This window comes from Brassica napus, chromosome C6, assembly GCF_020379485.1.
Source record: "Brassica napus cultivar Da-Ae chromosome C6, Da-Ae, whole genome shotgun sequence".
NCBI lineage: Eukaryota > Viridiplantae > Streptophyta > Magnoliopsida > Brassicales > Brassicaceae > Brassica > Brassica napus.
The window spans coordinates 45,491,857-45,511,700 of NC_063449.1; the positions used below are offsets into that span (position 1 = coordinate 45,491,857).

The window sequence follows — 19,844 nt, forward strand, 5'->3', positions numbered from 1 at the left end:
TCAGTTGCTGCGACGCTAGTTTGTTCGCTGCTCATGATTTCTTATCGAGATCGAGAAAAAGAAAAGAGAGAAAAAATTTTGATATTAAAAGTCAAGAGGAGGCTCTGATACCATATCAAACTGTTTGTGTTGTTTTATTCATTCAATCGACTTGAGTCTTTATACAACGTTAGAGATAAACTCTAGTCCTAGATCTTAGGAGATAACTCTTATCGTTACAAGTCTATCTTTATCTCAAGAATATTCTAGCTTATCGCTAATACAGAATGTATCGTTTAGTCTAAATTATTATCACCATTTTTTGTGTGTAAACATTAAAATTCTTAGCTTATACAAAATTTAGGCCTAATCATGACATCAAGAAATATGTTCCCTAAAAATTTATCACATCAACAAATAAATGTCTTAGAAATGAAGCAAATGTTTAATTATTGTAAACGCTAATATGATTTTAAAATTTTAGTTTTAAACAATTTAAAGTTACTAGGAAAGACTAACAACAACAAAAATAAGACACCGTCCAATAAAAAAAGGTCCGGTGAGGGTATTATCTTCAACCAACCAATGTGATTCTAAATAATTTCAACGTAAAGATTAGAGTTTGAGGTAGACAGACGACTAGAAACATGGAATACAATATCTTAGGATTGAAGCAAAAGTTTCGTAAGGTTATGATCGTAAATCAACCAACCATTGTATGGTCCATAAATTGCCATTCATTCACTCACATTCATAACCTTTCTCTCTGTAGCATTCAAATCGAACTATACTCACTTATTATCAAGAAACATGGCGACTGAGAAAAGCAAGATTCTTGTCATCGGAGGAACCGGTTACATCGGGAAGTTTATCGTCGCAGAAAGCGCTAAATCTGGTCACCAAACATTCGCTCTCGTTAGAGAAGCTTCTCTTTCGGACCCGGTCAAGAGCAAAACCGTACAGAACTTCAAAGATCTCGGCGTGACAATACTACAAGTACGTGTGAAATTCTATTTTCTCTGATAGTTAATGTAATGAAATGTTTTCTTGTGTTAAAAGTTTCCGTTTTAATTTGATCGTTTGGTTTGTGCAGGGAGATGTGAACGATCACGAGAGCCTAGTGAAGGCGATAAAACAGGTCGATGTGGTGATATCGAGTATTGGAAGTATGCAAATCTTGGATCAAACCAAGATCATTTCTGCTATCAAAGAAGCTGGTAACGTCAAGGTTGGTATATGATTCAAACTCATCACATATAATTAGCATATGACGTTATGAACTGATGAAAAGGGTTTGTTATAGAAAAATTTAATCGTTACATAGTTTCATACTATATTTGTTTGTTGTTGCTGCTGTTGTTTTGTAGAGATTCTTGCCGTCTGAGTTTGGGACGGACGTGGACAGAACAAGTGCGGTTGAGCCGGCGAAATCTGCTTTTGCAGTGAAGATTCAGATAAGGAGAGCCATTGAAGCAGCAGGAGTACCATACACTTACGTTGTTAACAATTGTTTTGCGGGTTATTACTTGCCTACGTTGGTTCAGTTCGAGCCTGGTCTCACTTCTCCTCCTAGAGACAGAGTCACCATTTTGGGAGATGGAAATGCCAAAGGTTAAAAAATTTATGATATGTCTTATAGACATATTAGATCTCCTTTCTATCAAAATATTTATTTCTTACAATGATACTACTTATGTTTTTTTTTTGCAGCTGTGATCAACAAGGAGGAAGATATAGCTGCTTACACAATCAAGACGGTGGATGATCCAAGGACTCTTAACAAAATCCTTTACATTAATCCTCCTAAGAACACTTTATCGATGAACGAAATGGTCTCCTTGTGGGAGACCAAGATCAGCAAGTCTCTTGAGAAGACTCACATTCCAGAGGAGCAAGTCCTTAAACTTATCCAAGGTTTAGTATCATTTTTAGATTTTTTTTTAATACGACATTTTCTATTTACCAAACTAAAAAGATGTGCTATTTTGTGTGTGTGTGTGTGCAGAGTCTCCAGTTCCTATCAATGTTCTTCTCGCCATAAACCACTCGGTTTTTGTGAAGGGAGATCAGACTAATTTCACTATAGAGCCTTCGTTTGGTCTTGAAGCCTCTCAGATTTACCCTGATGTCAAGTATACGAGCATTGAGGAGTATCTCAGTCACTTCGCTTGAAGAGATTTCTTAAGAAAAACACCTAATGTACCACGTCCAAGTGGCGAGTTTCATATATGTAAAAAATAAAAGTTCATTCTTGTAATGGTGGAGTAATGTGTGTTTATGGTTGTGTCTTTGCATGTGTGTGTCCATGATATCCAATTTTATGGAGTTCCTGAGATCAGAGATGGCATCTATCTACGATTAGAGTCCATAAGCTTGGTGGATCTATTAGGAAATGGTTTTGAGTCCTTTTGTATTAAATTGTGCTATTGATTGAAAATTAAACTAATGACGCGATATAATTAAAAGTTTGTTATAAAACATACTTTCCGTATTTGTATACGTACTTCATATTATCTTTGTTAAAACAGCCTGGTTAACATGTGGTAGAGTTGTCAATTGGCATTTCTAAGGATCTTGATGGCATGTTGGCAAAAGGTTGATCATGAAGTAAGTTTAATTTGAAGAATGTTTTGACATGCTCAAACGGTTACTGAATCCTAGAAGATAGCTTGGATAACTTGCGGAACTAGAAGGGTGAATTGTGATAAGGTCCCAAAGCAATCATAAGAACAAGAATTTTCTTAGGCATATTTCTTCTTTGTTTTTTTTTTTTTTCACTCTTCTTTGTTTTCTTATTATTTGATTTTTGTGAATGATTGGAATGGAATCTCAGCACAACAACAACAATAATATTTTCTCACATTTCACATGTTTTTTGCATGCATATGATGGATCTGATAAGTCTTACTGGTGTATTTTTGTATTTTAATGGCAGAACATCTATCATGTCGGGAGGAAAATTTTTTGGTACACATGATGTCTATTCACCATTATCCTGCACGTACAGCATGGGTTAGGTGAGGGTATTATTGTAAATAACTTACTAATGTTATGGGTCCATAAATTGCCCTGCCAAAGCCATTCCTTCACTCACATTCAAATCACTCTCTGGACCATTACATACTCATTATCACCTTTCAAACAATGGCGACCAAGAAAAGCAGAGTGCTGGTGATCGGAGGCACTGGTTTCACAGGAAAATTCATGGTCGAAGGGAGCGTCAAAGCAGGAAACCCGACATTCGCTCTTGTTCGAGAAGCTTCTCTTTCAGATCCTGTCAAGGCCAAAACCGTACAGAGATTTAAAGATCTAGGCGTTACAATACTACATGTACGTGTGAAGTGAACTCTCTCATTTTCTAAGAATTTTACTTAAACTCATAACCGTAATTAACCTAGTTATGTAACTTGGTCAGGGAGATTTGAATGATCATGAGAGCTTAGTGAAGGCCATGAAACAGGTCGATGTTGTGATATCAACAGTTGGGCGCGTACAACTGTTGGATCAAACCAAGATCATTTCGGCTATTAAAGAAGCCGGTAATGTCAAGGTCGGTCTTAGGCTGAAACCCTTCACTTATCCATTTGCTCATATAGTCTCAAAAATGGATTTGCTTTTGCAGAGATTCTTGCCTTCCGAGTTTGGAACAGACGTGGACAAGACAGGTGCGGTTGAGCCAGCAAAATCATTAGTTTTTGGAGCGAAGAGACGGATCAGGAGAGCCGTAGAAGCAGAAGGAATACCATATACTTACGTTGTTAACAACTGTGCCGCGGGTTTGTACTTGCGTACGTTGGTTCAGTTTCAGCCTGGTCTTACTTCTCCTCCTCGAGACAAAGTCACCATTTTGGGCGACGGAAACGCCAAAGGTTAAGGACCCTTACAAAAACAGTTTAGCATATTAAACAAAAACAAACAAGATTTCAATATAAAAAGAGAGATATCATTAGATAGCATTAAATCAATTTTTTTTGTTCAAAAATAGTATATAAATAGAAAAACACTAAAAAAATAATTAAATTTTAAACAACATTTTTGGGTTTAAGTTTAGTGATTATGGTTTAGTATTTAGTGAGTGTGGTTGAAATTTATGATAATTTAGTATTTTTGTGATTGATAAATGTTATTTTGGAAAATTTATTTTGAAGTATTATTTTTGTGACAAAAACATTTAAAAAATGTTATTTATGAAATTTCCCTAAAAAACATTTTGTTTTGTTTTTGTAGTTGTGTTCAACAAGGAGGGAGATGTTGCTGCTTACATGATCAGAGCAGTGGATGATCCAAGGACTTTAAACAAAACCCTCTACATCAGTCCTCCTAAGAACACTCTATCAATGAACGAACTTGTCGCCTTGTGGGAGAAAAAGATTGGCAAGTCACTTGAGAAGACGTATTTGTCAGAAGAACAAGTGCTCAAAACCATCCAAGGTTTTTAAAAGATTAAAACCACATCACTATAGATATGTTCTTTTTTTTGTTAGCTGAATAATAAAAAAAGGATATGTTATTTTTTGGCAGTGTCTCCGGTTGTTCCGGCGACTATCCTTCTGTCGATAAACCACTCGGTGTTTGTGAAGGGAGATCAGACCAATTTCACTATAGAGCCTACGCTCGGTGTTGAAGCCTGTGAGCTTTACCCTGATGTCAAGTACACGAGCATTGAGGAGTATCTCAGTCACTTCGCTTGAGAAATTTAGCAAAACGCTTAAATTAAATTACCACGACTATAACCTGAGTTTCATATTGCCACAATAAAATGTGATTCTTTCTAATGATGAAGAAACGTGTACGTGTATGCGTTGTTTGTGTCTTATCAAAGAGTCATACGATCTTTTGTAAGACTTTGAGAAAATTACTTAGATTGACACACATTCATCGAGATATTATTAGACTAGTAGTGACGAGGATGGCGGGTTCCCCGGGACTCCCTCCTCTTGAAGCATACTCCTCTCTTGGCTGGCTTGACTATGGTGATGGGTGCATTTTGGGATTTTGTGACGGGAATCATAAAGATAATGGAGGAGGTAGGGTTTTGGGAGTAAGCTCCCATCAGGCCGTCTAACAGCATGAGCAAGTGGAGCGGTTGAATATAGCCCAAATTTAAAAAAAAATTAAAAATTAGAATTTTTGAAGATAAATATAAAATTATGGTCTAAACTTTAATTTTTTTTAGATATACTAATATAACTAGAGCTTATAAGTTCAAAAGAAACATCAAATATATATAAGTTAAGGTATAAACTTTTAAAACTACTTTATTATATCTTAAAATATACCGTTTAACATTTTTCTGAACATGGTCCATAAATAATTTGAGACGGCACTGGCTCCCATGGCCACATGACACCTCTGAATGTGGTTTTTTTCGTTTTTAGCTTGTTTATCAAAATTTTAAATGTCTTATTTCCACTTATCGGAGCCACTGTAAAAATTCTGATTCACCAATTTTTGAGGTTGGTAAATATAATTATTAAATAAAAAGAAAAAAGTTCAACACAATTGCACTGTCTTGGTTTAGTTAGTTGAGTTCTGTTTAGCCACCATGGTTTGAACCGGTTTTATACGGAATTACATTAATATGTGCTCAAAATAAAATAAATAATGGCAAAAGGAAAAATATTTATTAGACATTAGTTAAAATAATCCAAAAATATATGGGAAACAGATAAATCTGTGAAGAACTAAATAGATCTACTAGTATTAAGTAAATATGTGGCTAAAAGTAAATAAATTTATGTAAATTATTTACTATGTAAGTATTTGGTCAAAAGAGTCAAATATATCAAATTTTAGTCGATTCTGTCAAAATTAAATGTGAATCTATCACAAAATAAAACAAATTTTTGTAAACCAGTTGTGAGAATCTTAAAATCTATCTGTCAAAGATATAAATGTCCCAAAAAGTTTATATAAATATGTTTTCTCATGTAACTTTCTAATAGTTTTTTGGAATGCAACTTTTTAATACTATAATAAGTTGCTTACACTTAAGTAATTTACATTTATGTTTTGTAATAAATGTTAAAAGTAAATATGTGGCTAAAATAAATAAATTTTGTGTAAATTATTTACTATGTAAATATTTGAACAAATTTGTAAAAGTATTGTGAGAATATTGAAATATATCAAAATTAAATAAATGTATATCCCAAAAAGTTTGATGAAAAAATGTTGTCTTATGTAACTTTCTAATACTTTTTTTGGGTCAAATGCAACATTTTAATACTATAATAAGATATTGTTACCAAAGTAATTTACATTTATGTTTTAAAATAAATAACTAAACACGTTACTAAATAGTCAATAAGCAGAGTCAAAGGATATATTCAAATACACAAATAATCTAATTAGTTTTTGACTAACTTAAACTAATTTGAGATTTCCCAAGACCATTTCAATATAAAAGGAGCCGTTGTTAAGATCCAAGTTCACAACATCTTACTTATCAATTGACTCTTGTACCAAAAATAATTATCAATGGGTGTCCCAAAAACCTTGATGACTTTTCTTCTCCTTGTCATATTAGGAGTTTCGCTATCCAACCAAATTGTGTTTACCTCAGGTATTTCTTCAATTTTTGCTATAGTTATATGCGGTGCACTGATAATGATCATGTATATATGAATCGTATATTTTATATATATATATATATAAAGCTTCGATGAAAGAGGGAGAAAACTATTGTTTGGACTCGCATATATTTTAATATGATGTAGGTGCAGAGATGGAGGGATTTGCGGATGCTCATTCCTCCAATATATGTGATGGGGAAGACGGATCGTATTATTGCGCTCTGGACTGTATTGACAAGGGATTTAAATATGGTGAATGTGGTGCTGATCCAACTAAAGGCCCATCATTCTATTGTGCTTGTACTAACCATTAGTTTTTTTTCTCAATAAAAGCATGATCGGGATATTCAAGCTTGACATGATCGGAAGTATTTTATAATTTGGGGACTTAAAAGATGATGTCATTATGTTGGTTTGTAATAAATTCGGCTAAACATCGTCATATATAAAATATAAAAAACACACACACCATAACTACCATCGTTTCACTTTTTCATACGCATGATCATAGCCATAGCCCGTGAGATAAACGGCGGCTTCTGTGTGTTTTCACATCTTTGTTTTCGATCTCTCCGGCGTTTCTCGGTGCGCCGTGTGAAGCTCTCCTCTCCCATATCTTATGGATCGCTCTTCATCGACAGAAGAGGCAATGATCTGTTGTTTTCTGGAGGCTCATCCTCAACTTATTCAGGTAAGTATTTTTGCGGTGAACCTCCATGAGAGATCCGGATTCTGGTGGTTCTTCGGTATCGGCGGTTGGCAAGCCCTGTTAGAAGACGATGTAGGAGCTGCCGCAAGTTAGCCATCGGGATTGAGAGTTTTCTTTTCCAGTGACGGCGGGTCAATCTAAAGCAAACTCCTCTTTTGGCAAGATTGACTATGGTGACGGCGAAGCATAAAGGTAATGGCGGAGGTAAGGTTTCGGGAGTTGGCTCTTCCCCTTGAGCCTGGTGTTTGTGTCCGCATGACACTTGTGAAGGTGATTTGACGGTTCATCATGTGGGGATCTCTGAACTGGTCTTGGACACGCAAGCCGTCGAGAAGTCGCAGCAGGGCCTAATTGATGGATGCTTGTTTTCGTCGGAGTGGGAGCATTCTTCTTTCCCAACGCATACTACACCCAATCTATTGTTTTCTTTCTTTCTTAGCTTGTTCATTGAAATCAGATGTCTGTTGTTTTCCGGTTACCGGGTCCACTATAACTATTCTGATTTTCCCATTTTTTTGGGCTATCTATACTATTATTCGAGAAGTGAATTTGCTTATTTGTCATGTTTTCCATGATTTTAGAACCAATCATTAGTTTACTTAAACAATTTTAACTAGACTGATTAAATTCATTGATATTTTAATGTATAATTATATAATTAATTGTTTAACTGATTAAAAATTAATATTATAAAATTTATCTCAAAATAATGGAAAACGTGTTTGGAAAAAGAAGATAATTTCATATATTTATTATGTTTTTATCTACATCTTTCTATCTTATTTCTTATTAATTTTTATGATTAGTATTATATATACACATATAATAATTAGATTTATCATTATACTAAATATTTAAAATAGGCTTATAATAATATTTTAGTATAATAAAGATTTATTTGTTATTATTTAGTTGCAAGAACAACATATATTTGATATTTAAGTTAAAATTTAATATGTTTTTTTCAGCAATATTTATTTGTTTTTATTTTTCTAAATATTTTTATTGGGAATGGAATTATCTTTTAAAAATATTTTCAAAAAACAAATCTGGTTGTTTATGAATGCTACCAGGTTGTTAGTTGATATTTTAATGTATAATTATATCATTAATTATTTAACTGATTAAAAATTAATATTATAAAAATTATCTCAAAAAATAATGGAAAACGTGTTTGGAAAAAAAGAAGATAATTTCATATATTTATTAATTTTATCTACATCTTTCTTTCTTATTTCTTATTAATTTTTATAATTAGTAGTATATATGCACATATCTGCCTCCAAAAGAGAATTTTTCATAAGATTAATTTTTATTTAAATCAAGTACCTTATAAAATTTGAAAATTAACTCTCTTTACTTTTATTTTTTTCAAGAATTTCACAGAAATATAACTTTGTTTAAATTTATATTTCTGTGAAAAAAATTATGCGAAGAAAAATGAGATTCTATTTTTTTTGTTGTAAAAACTGTATTTTCCAAAATGATTTTTTGGTTATAATTATTAAAGAAATACTATTATAATAAAGAAATACTATTTTATAGGAAAGCAGCATTTTCTATTTTATAGAAAAAATAGAGATTGACTATAGCATATTTTTCTTTATTATAACATTTAGAAATGAATATAAGAATAAATAGAAAATGTTTTTATCTTCTACATTACATATTAATATTTTTTTTGTCAACATATTTGGTCTGTTTGAGTGTTTACTTAGTTATTATATGAGGTATTTCACAATATAATTATACATATATCAATACTTTCATTTAGTTTGATTAATATAATATGTAACACTGAGTTCAGGTTATTTTTTTGTTCTTTTAATTTATTTTGAGATTTTGTAGGTTATGATAATTCTAAAAATTTGGTTTAATAACATCACGTTATATTAACAATTATATATTTGTTTATTTAATTAGATAATTGTTTATAAATTAATATAGTAAAAAATATTTATAAATTATAAAAAAATATTTATGTTGTTATCTAAAAAATAATGTTTTTAAATCAATAAAGTTGAAAATTAAGAAACTGAAAGACTGATAAAACAGTATAAATTGAATGAAAATTAAGAAATTGAAAGACTAATAAAACAATATAAATTGAATGTTTGATTTAAATTTTTTGACCTTTAATAAATATTTAGAAAAGAATTATGCCCGCATGTGCGGGATAAACACCTAGTTAAATATAATTATTAATTAAAGAAAAAGTTCCGCACAATTGCACTGTCATGGTTTAATCACCATGGTTTGATCCGGCTTATACGGAATTAGATTAATTTGTGTTCAAAATAAAATAAATTTATGGTGAAAGGAAACAAATAAATTAGACATTATAAAATAATCGAATAGAAACAGATAAATTTGTGAAAATTTAATAAATCTATACTAGTATTAAGTAAATCTGTAGCTAAAATAAATAAACATTGTTAATATGTGGCTAGAAGTAAACAAATTTGTGTAAATTATTTACTATGTAATTATTTGGTCATAAGAGTCAAATATATCGAATTTTATCAAAATTAATGAATCTACCACAAAATAAAATTAATTGACTTTATTGAATTACTATTGGTTAAAAGTTATTAAAAATTGAAAATTACAGAAAATGATACATTTATTATGGTAGTTTAATGTGTTTTCTTAATATATTTACAAATACTAAAAAGTCTATCTTTGTGGAACGGATGGAGTATTTGTCAAAATTATATATATATATGCACGCGCGCTTCTCAATATGCTGTCTCATTTAATTTTCTAATACTTTTTGGTCAAACCCAACTTTCTAATACGATAATTAGATGTTGTCACTGAAATAATTTACATTTATGTTTTCAAATAAATTTTAAATTATATATTTGGCTATAAATAAATAAATTTGTGTAAATTATTTACTATGTAAATATTTGATCAAAAGAGTAAAATATATCAAAATTAATTAATTATGTCAAGATTAAATGAATCTATCAGAAAAGAAAACAAATTTGTAAAAGTGTTGTGAGAATCTTGAAGGATATCTTCCCTAAATAAATATATGTCCCAAAAAGTTTGATAATAAATATATTGTCTCATTTAACTTTCAACATTTCTTTTTTTTTTTGGTCAAACGCAACTTTCTAAGTAGAGTCAAAGAATATGTTGATGTCATTAAAGTAATTTACATTTACATTTCTAATACTTTAATAATTTGCTGTCATTAAAGTAATTTACATTTATGTTTTGAAATAAATAACTAAATATGTAATTAAATGGTCAATAAGTAGAGTCAAAGGATATGTTCAAATACACAAATGAATGTAATTAATTTTGTGCCCAAATTGATTTTTGACTAACATAAAAGACATAAATTAATTTGAAATTTCCCAACACCATTTGAGTATAAAATGAGCCTTTGTTGAGATCCAAGTTCACAATATCTTACTTATCAATTGACTTTTGTACAAAATAAATTATCAATGGGTGTCCCAAAAACCTTGATGACTTTTCTTCTCCTTGTCATATTAGGAGTTTCGTTATCCAACCAGATTGTTTTTACCTCAGGTATTTCTTTAATTTTGATTTCGCTATATGCTAACTAGCATCGATAATGATCATATCTATATATGGATTGTATAAAGTATATATATACGTATATATATGTAGCCTCTATAAAGGAGGAAAAAAACTATTGTTTCGACTCACATACATTTTTAATATGATGTAGGTGCAGAGATTGAAAAATTTTCGTATGATCATTGCTCCACTTTATGCGTGGAAGGGAAATACGGAACGGATTATTGCTTTCACGACTGTATTGAAAAGGGATTTAGAACTGGTGACTGTGCTTCTCCAAAGCGTGAAGGCCCATATCGGTGTTGTTGTTATAATTAGTTTTTTTTTAAATACAAGCATGATAGGGATATTCAAGCGTGACATGATCGGGAGTAGTTTTTATAATTTGGGGACTAAAGATGATGTCATTATGTTGGTTTGTAATCAGTGTGGCTAAACATCGTCATATATCAAATATAATAAAAAACACAATAACTAGCATTTGATTCCAACGTCTTGGCTATTGGTTATGATTATACGTATGTTGACCTTTGAGAATCTACCATCATTTAACTTTTCTATATGCATGATCATAGTCATAGGATCCTCTTTTCCAATATAAGTAGGTATAACATCGGCGCAGCAGAGCGAAATAATTGATTAGATTATTTATTATATATTGTAATAAAAGATTTGTTGTATAGTTATTCCGGAGATATGTATTCATATATATATTCATTCAAATTTAGTTAATCTATTCGGGTTTCAGATTTTTAGAGTTAAAAAATTTAAAGGGGTTTTTGCCAAAACTAACCCACAATTTGATTTTAACCCCAAACCTATACCCAAACTTGAATCAAATGCAAAACTAACCTAAAAGCCTAGTAAAATTACAGCTCAGCCTCTTGTGACCAAACAAAAAAACAGAAGCCATTTTTACGAATATATCCCTAGTAAATCGTCTGAGTCGTCTGAGATGTTGGAAGTTGTCTGGACGACTGAAGTGTAAGTCGTCTGGTACAGGTTTATTTTAAAAATAATTTATAAATCTTGTAAAAAAATATTTTGATGTGTGAAAAATAAAAATCAAGTAATTATAAACAGTTTTAAGTGATATAAATTAAGATATGATAAAATTGATTTGTTTTGAAAATAGATGAGTGGAAGTAGTGAATCATGAAATACTTTGGTTTAGGAGTTTGGCAAACATATGTTGTAGTATTGTATGTATTGTTAGGGTTAGATTTTGGAAAACTAAAATGTTTTTTTCAAAACTTAGTTTTCACTTATATGTGTTTATTTATGTGTATAGTAAACACTTTTCAAGTTTGATTTGATTTTATGAAGTCTTTAATTAGATAATTAAGTTTAGGGGTTATGTTTAGGGTGTGGACGACTTATATTTCAGTCGTCTGTTGAATAATTTACTCGAACGACGTATATTTCAGTCGTCTGTTGAATAATTTACTCGGACGACTTACATTTCAGTCATCTGGTGAAGAAATTAAAACAGACGACTTACATGTAAGTCGTCCAAATATTCCCGCCTAATTTTTTTTAAAAAAATTATTTTCCCGCTTAAATAATTTAAACCAGACGACTTACTTGTAAGTCGTCTGGAAAGTCTTCTATTTTAGTTTCCCGCTAAAAATATTTAATTTCCCGCTAAAAATATTAAACTCTTCTGGACGACTTACATGTAAGTCGTCTGTTTTAATTTCTTCACCAGACGACTGAAATGTAAGTCGTCCAGGAAGTCGTCTGAGTCAAAAATATTTAACCTAATTGGATTTTTTGTCTCCCTATATAAAGAAAAATTTATAGATTCTCTCTCTTCCTCTCAAATGGCTGCAACAAAAATGTAATGTTCATCATTCTAAAACTCTCCAACCTCTCTCTAATCTCTTTGACTTGAAAACACCAAACTTTATATGAATTTTTCAGTTTTGTCTCATGTATTTCTTACTAATCTATCTCTTTTGCAGGTTTTTAATCAAATGGTACTCATCTTCCACTAATTTAAAGGTAAATCTATTAATTTTATATATGTATTTCTGTGTGTTCTATAAATGTAGATTTATCTAATCTTCCACTCATTTTCTCTATTTTTAAGTCATTTGAACGTTTCTGGACATGCAAGTTTTTCAGATCTGGATTTGATATGCAGGTTTTTCAGATCTGGAAGACTTCTTGGACGACTTACCTGTTAGTCGTCTGGAAGTCGTCTGGACTTCTTGGAAGTCTTCTAACAAAGTCGTCTGGACTTCCAGGAAGTCGTCTGGACTTCCAGGAAGTCGTCTGGACTTCCAGGAAGTCGTCTGGACTTCCAGGAAGTCGTCTGGACTTCATGAAAGTCTTCTGACGAAGTCTCCCTTTCATAATAGATCTGAGCGTTTTGGTAAGTTCTTATGTCTGATTTTTCTGTATTTGGTAACTTCTTGTTGTATAAAGTTCTTACTTTTTTCCCAAACTAAAACTCTTCAAACCCACTTTAATCTCTTTGACTTGAAAACACCAAACTTTATATGAATTTTCCAGTTTTGTCTCATGTCTTTCTTACTAATCTATCTTTTTTGCAGGTTTTTAATTAGATGGTACTCATCTTCCACTAATTTAAAGGTAGATCTATTATTTTTAGATATGTATTTTTGTGTGTTCTGTAAAGGTAGATTTATCTAATCTTTCACTCATTTTTTCTGTTTTTAAGCCATTTGAACGTTTTTGGATATGCAGGTTTTTCAGATCTGGATTTAATATGCAGGTTTTTCAGATCTGGAAGACTTCTGGGACGACTTACCTGTTAGTCGTCTGGAAGTCGTCTGGACTTCTTGGAAGTCTTCCGACAAAGTCGTCTGGACTTCCTGTAAAGTCGTCTGGACTTCCTGTAAAGTCGTCTGGACTTCCTGTAAAGTCGTCTGGACTTCCTGTAAAGTCATCTGGAAGTCGTCTGAACTTCCAAAAAGTCTTCTGACAAAGTCGTCTGAACTTCCTGGAAGTCGTCTGGACTTCTTAGAAGTCGTCTGGACTTCTTAAAAGTCGTGTGGTCTTGTCTACTCAAGTGGAATCCAAACTTGTCTTTGTAGAGAAATGATCTATAATAGTTTTGTTTGTGGTCTGTTTTGTATATTGCATGTCTACTCTTTTAGTTGTGAATTTTTTGTAAAATCAGTAATAATGTTTTCCAAGATGTATTAAATGTGCTAACAATGTGTTTACACATTTACAAATCAATGAAATAATAGACTTCAGTAGCCTTTTTCTTATCTTTGGATCTCTCATATGCAATAATAAACTCCAATGGTCTTTTTCTCATCTTAATAAACAAGAATGTTGGTAGCTTTATATTGATACAACATTTTAAGAAGCATTTTAACCCTTCTTCCAACTCATAACAATAGTCATCATTATTGTCTATAACAATAATACTTAAGAGATGGAAACAAACAATAGTAACTAGTCAAAGCATATCATATTTTATTATAAGTTTGCGTTGAAAAACATAGTCAAATTTAGTAAAGCTAAGGGAGAGAACATATTTTGTAAATATGAGTTTTACATATCTTGAAGTTACTTATCACTCTTAAAAATATAAGTTATTCAAAAACTAACGTAGAAGACTTAAAAACTAGCGGAGAAGACGCGGACGACTTCAATCTAAGTTGTCCAGAAGACTAAACTATACGTCGTCTGGTCAACGCAGAGGTTATTTTTGCAATTGACTTTGAAATCTGTTATTTCGGACGACTGAAAAATAAGTCGTCTACTATTGTTTGGCTAAAAAAAACTCCAAAAAAGCTAGACGACTTACATTTCAGTCGTCATAGGTTAGTTTTGCATTTGACTGGATTATTTCAGAAGTTTGACTTTTCTGGACGACTTACATTTCAGTCGTCTAGTGAAAATTAAAATAATAATATTTTTTAAAAAGTAGACGACTTACAGTTAAGTCGTCATAGGTTAGTTTTGCAATTGAAAAAAAAAACTTCAAGATTTAATTATATACAGACGACTTATAATTCAGTCGTCCACGAGACGACTGAAATGTAAGTCGTCCAGGATTTACGAGGTTTGACCAGAATCTCGGAAAAAAATCCTGGACGACTTACAAGTAAGTCGTCTCGTGGACGACTGAATTATAAGTCGTCTGTGTATAATTAAATTTTGAAGTTTTTTTTTTTCAATTGCAAAACTAACTTATGACGACTTAACTGTAAGTCATCTACTTTTTTAAAAAATATTATTATTTTAATTTTCGCCAGACGACTGAAATGTCAGTCGTCTGGGGAAGTCAAACTTCTGAAATTATCCAGTCAAATGCAAAACTAACCTATGACGACTGAAATGTAAGTCGTATAGGTTATTTGGAATTTTTTTTGAAACCAAACAAAAACAGACGACTTAACTTTCAGTCGTCTCAGGTTACAGATTTCAAAGTCAATTGCAAAAATAACCTCTGCGTTGACCAGACGACTTCCAGGTAAGTTGTCTACAGCCAGACAACTTCCCAAGTAAGTTGTCTGACGAACAGATCTGTAAAAAAATTCGATGTCATACCTTAAATTGGTGAGATAAGTTCCTTAGCATACATAAGGCTTCTCCAAGCACACAGAATCACAAACGAAAGTAACCCACCCAGAATCGTTAGCTTCTATGACTCTATGAACCATAAAAAATGTAGAATCAAAATCTTGGGTTTTTTTAGCTCATTGTGGAGAGAAAGTGAGAGATATGTTGTGTTTAGTTCACAAGAATGGAAAAAGAAGAAGGGTAAATCGATTTTGGGAGCATTAAGAGCTTCAAATTGGTTGTTCATGGTGGTTGTGGTATTGATGACAATGGTAATCTTGTAATTACTTGAAGATGATGAGGGTGAGAGAGTAAAAATGTCATTTTCGAAGAAAAAAAGAAAAAAAAATTGATGGCATTTTCGTAAATTATATGAACTTGTGGGGTGAATAGGGCAAAACCAATTTTCAAAAAAAAAAGGAGGTTAGTTTTGTGTTTGACTTTAAGTTATAGGTCAATTCTGCAAAAAGCCCAAATTTAAATCGTATTCGAATATTTATAAATTTTAGTTTGGATTTGGTTCGAATCATTACGAGTTTGGTTAGCCATTTTAATTATGTATTTTTTAACAAAAATCCAAATATACTTTAATCTTTAAAATCCGAAAATAAAATAATATAAAACATAAAATTTTGAATAACGTAACACTAAATATTTAAATTTACATAAAAATGAGATCAGTTTAAATATTTGGATGGAGAACAAATAAATATTTTCAATATAATGAACATTTTCTGCTATTTTTAGATATTTACTTGTGACTATGTTGATAATTTTTAGATATTTTCATATTTTTGAATATCTAATAGAAATGAAATTTAAAATAATTAACATATATAAGTATATAATTGTGATTTAGATATTTTTGGTATCCAAAATATTTTAGTATGAATCAGATTCAAGTCTTGTATTCTGGACATTAAACTTTTTGATCTACATGAGTACTTTATCAATTTTAGTTTGTGTTTGGTATTACTTTCAAATCTAGTTTGGTTTGGTTAGTCAAATCATATATTTTACCCATACCTAGTTTTTCTACTAATGTAAAGCAAAATAAAATAAATATTTTTAAGCTTATTTAACATACATAATTATTGGACTATACTTAAAAATATCAATAAAATAGTTGCCCGTCTTATCAACATTGTTGGGCATGTTGCAAAATTGATGTAATCTATAACCAACAACGAGTACATTTTTTATTAAAAAAGTATGATAAATATTATAAAAACACGATACAATCGAGTGAAAAAGTGTTAGAGTTGCATGGAAAAAATGTGATATTTTCACTCAGCACATTGATCTGATAAAAATCCTTAAAGAAAATTAATATTTGGCTAAAATCGAGAATTCTAAGAGACATTAAGTAATATATAAAGGGTTAGGGCCAATCCACTAATCACCAATTGGTTTTAAGTTGGAAGACCATAATAAACTCGAATCTAACATGGTATTAGAGCTAATATCCTAAATACCCTAAACTCCTAATTAAAATTAAAATTAAAAATTAATCCTTCCGACCGGATATAAAGATCGTGATTAACCCTTCCAACCGGGTATAAAGGTTGTGTTAAACTCGCTCGACCGAGAATAAATGTCATACAGTTCCGATATTTCTGACCGATAAAAGCCATCATCTCGAGGAGAGGTATTAGGGATATATATCCCACATCGGGAATTTTAAGAGACATTAAGTAATATATAAAAGGTTATGACCAATCCACTAATCACTAATTGGTTTTAAGTTAGAAACTCATAATGAACCCGAATCTAACACTTTTCTAATTAGTTTTTGCACCTATATATTAACATCAAAGAGAACACATATTTGTTACTGATCCAAACTGGTTAATGAAGATGCAAGGTTACCTATCTAGTAAGCTCGCTTGTAGTATGCATCGTAGTAACCCGCAGAGAGTGCATATGTTCCCACTAAAATTCTTTTTTTCACCTACAAAATACACAAAAAATGTAATTGAAAATTGCGAAATGATGGAAGTAAGTGCAGATCTCAGGAAAAAATCAACACCTTCTTCAAGCTTCTCGTGAATGAGACCACCTTTCAATCCCTTTAATGGTTTATATTCAAAGAATCCATAGAAAAAAACTATGATTGGAACTCAGGCACATCCTAAACAAAGCAAAGATACTTTTTAAGTCAAAAGCAAAGACTTTACTTCTGTCTCATTACAGTAAACCAAAACCCAAAAGAGCCTACTTTTTTGCTACTCGTGGTCAGGCCCGGTCCAAACTCTCGTGGTGTCAAACCTATCATACCCATAAATAGTTTTGATTGATCCGACAGCAGAGCATCAACTTAAAGCAATCGTTAATCACCAATTTTGATATTTAGATCGACGCCTACTCATCTCAAACCAATACCCAAAATCTCAACTGAAATAACTCGTAAACCCAATTTTTAGAATCAGAAACACAAAATCACAGTGCATGTTCATCTCTGTTTCAATCGTTAACAATCTTTAGATCAATCCATTACAAAAAAATATTGATTTTACAACAAATCATGAGAACAATGAGAAAGAGAGGAAGAAGATGGAGAAGGTGAGAACGACAACCATGATGTTAATAAAATTAAGAAAAAAATATAAGTTAAAATAATATTATTAGATTTGTATATTAATTATTTTGCAGTGCATGTATATTTAGTCACAACATATTCAATAGGTTTAAAAATAAACAATGTCAAGGTAAATTTTAAATATTACTCTGTTTTAATAGATAAGATAATCCAAAATATATGGGGAAACAGACAAATTTTTTATGGAGAAGGTGAGAACGACAACCATGATGATAATAAAATTAAGAGAAAAATATAAGTTAAAATGATATTATTAGATTTGTATATTAATTATTTTGCAGTGCATGTATATTTAGTCACAACATATTCAATAGGTTTAAAAATAAACAATATCAAGATAAATTTTAAATAGTACTATGTTTTAATAGATAAGATAATCCAAAATATATGGGAAACAGACAAATTTTTGAAAAACTACATATAATCAATAAATAAATTTGTGTAAATTATATACTATATAGATATTTGGTTAAAAGAGTCAAATATGTCAAATTTTAATTTATTCTGTCAAAGTTAAATGAATCTATCACAAAAGTAAACAAATCTGTAAAATAATCATGAGAATCTTAAAGTCTATCTGTCGAAATTAAATAAATATGTATCCCTTTTTTTTTGTTCAACAAATAAATATGTATCCCAAAGAGTATAATAAATATGTTCTCTGTAGTTTTCTAATACTTTCTTTTGGTCAAGCGCAACTTTCTAATACTATATTAAGATGTTGTCACTTGTCACTAATGTAAATTGCATATTTATTTTTTGAAATAAATGTTAAAGTAAATTTGTGTCTAAAAGACATATTTTTTTGTAAATTATTTGACATGTAAATATCTGGTTAAAAGAGTCAAATATATCAAATTTTAATTATTTTTGTCAAAGTTAAATGAATCTATCACAAAATTAAACAAAATGTAAAACAATTATGAGAATCTTAAAGTCTATCTGTCAAAATTAAATAAATATGTATCCCAAAAAAAAAATGTTCTCTGTAATTTTCAAATACCTTTTTTTTTGTTCAAGCGCAACTTTACAATACTATATTAAGATGTTGCCACTAAAGTAAATTACATTTATGTTTTGAAATAAATGTTAAAGTAAATTTGTGGCTAAAATAAATAAATTTGTTTAAATTATTTACCATGTAAATATCTGGTCAAGGGAGTCAAATATATCAAATTTTAATTATTCCTTTCAAAATTCACAAAAGAAAACAAATTTGTAAAACAAATTGTGAGAATCTTGAAGTCTATCTGTCAAAATTAAATAAATATATGTCCCCAAAAAATTGATAATAAATATGCTGTCTCATGTAATTTTCTAAATTTTTTTGGTCAAACGCAACTTTCTAATACTATAATAAGATGCTGCCACTAAAGTAATTTACATTTATGTTTTGAAATAAATTACTAAATATGTCACTAAATAGTCAACAAGTAGAGTCAAAGGATATGTTCAAATATACAAATAAATATAATTAATTATTTGCCCAAATTAGTATTTAACTAACATAAAAGACATTAATTAATTTGAGATTTTTCAAGACCATTTGAGTATAAAAGGAGCCCTCGTTAAGATCCAAGTTCACAACATCTTACTTATCAATTGACTATTCCAAAAAATAGTTATCAATGGGTGTCCTAAAGACCTTGATGACATTTCTTCTCCTTGTCATATTAGGAGTTTCGTTATCCAACCAGATTGTTTTTACCTCAGGTATTTCTTCAATTTTTGTTTTCGCTATATCCTACTAGCATCGATAATGATCATATCTATATATGGATCGTATAAAGTATATATAAAGCCTCGATAAAGGAGGAAAAAACTATTGTTTTGGACTCGCATACATTTTTAATATGATGTAGGTGCAGAGATTGAAAAA

General features: G+C 30.6%; 2 protein-coding genes across 2 annotated transcripts; both read left to right on the forward strand.

Moving 5' to 3' along the window:
- Window positions 1-676: 676 nt before the first annotated feature.
- On the forward strand, window positions 677-2,470 carry LOC106406400 (isoflavone reductase homolog P3). Its single transcript, XM_013847058.3, has 5 exons — window positions 677-975; window positions 1,073-1,207; window positions 1,347-1,590; window positions 1,690-1,893; window positions 1,985-2,470. The coding sequence occupies exons 1-5, from the start codon at window positions 790-792 to the stop codon at window positions 2,149-2,151; spliced, it is 936 nt and encodes a 311-aa protein (XP_013702512.1). The 5' UTR covers window positions 677-789; the 3' UTR covers window positions 2,152-2,470.
- Window positions 2,471-2,934: 464 nt separating this feature from the next.
- LOC106406791 (isoflavone reductase homolog P3) lies at window positions 2,935-4,821 on the forward strand. Its single transcript, XM_013847523.2, has 5 exons — window positions 2,935-3,309; window positions 3,395-3,529; window positions 3,602-3,848; window positions 4,207-4,410; window positions 4,501-4,821. The coding sequence occupies exons 1-5, from the start codon at window positions 3,124-3,126 to the stop codon at window positions 4,668-4,670; spliced, it is 942 nt and encodes a 313-aa protein (XP_013702977.1). The 5' UTR covers window positions 2,935-3,123; the 3' UTR covers window positions 4,671-4,821.
- Window positions 4,822-19,844: the final 15,023 nt, after the last annotated feature.

Coding starts and splice junctions, on each gene's coding strand:
- LOC106406400 (XM_013847058.3), top strand. CDS start 790: ATGGCGACTGAGAAAAGCAAGATTCTTGTCATCGGAGGAACCGGTTAC. Junction 976..1,072: donor TCGGCGTGACAATACTACAA/GTACGTGTGAAA, acceptor TGGTTTGTGCAG/GGAGATGTGAACGATCACGA. Junction 1,591..1,689: donor GGGAGATGGAAATGCCAAAG/GTTAAAAAATTT, acceptor TTTTTTTTGCAG/CTGTGATCAACAAGGAGGAA.
- LOC106406791 (XM_013847523.2), top strand. CDS start 3,124: ATGGCGACCAAGAAAAGCAGAGTGCTGGTGATCGGAGGCACTGGTTTC. Junction 3,310..3,394: donor TAGGCGTTACAATACTACAT/GTACGTGTGAAG, acceptor TAACTTGGTCAG/GGAGATTTGAATGATCATGA. Junction 4,411..4,500: donor AGTGCTCAAAACCATCCAAG/GTTTTTAAAAGA, acceptor ATTTTTTGGCAG/TGTCTCCGGTTGTTCCGGCG.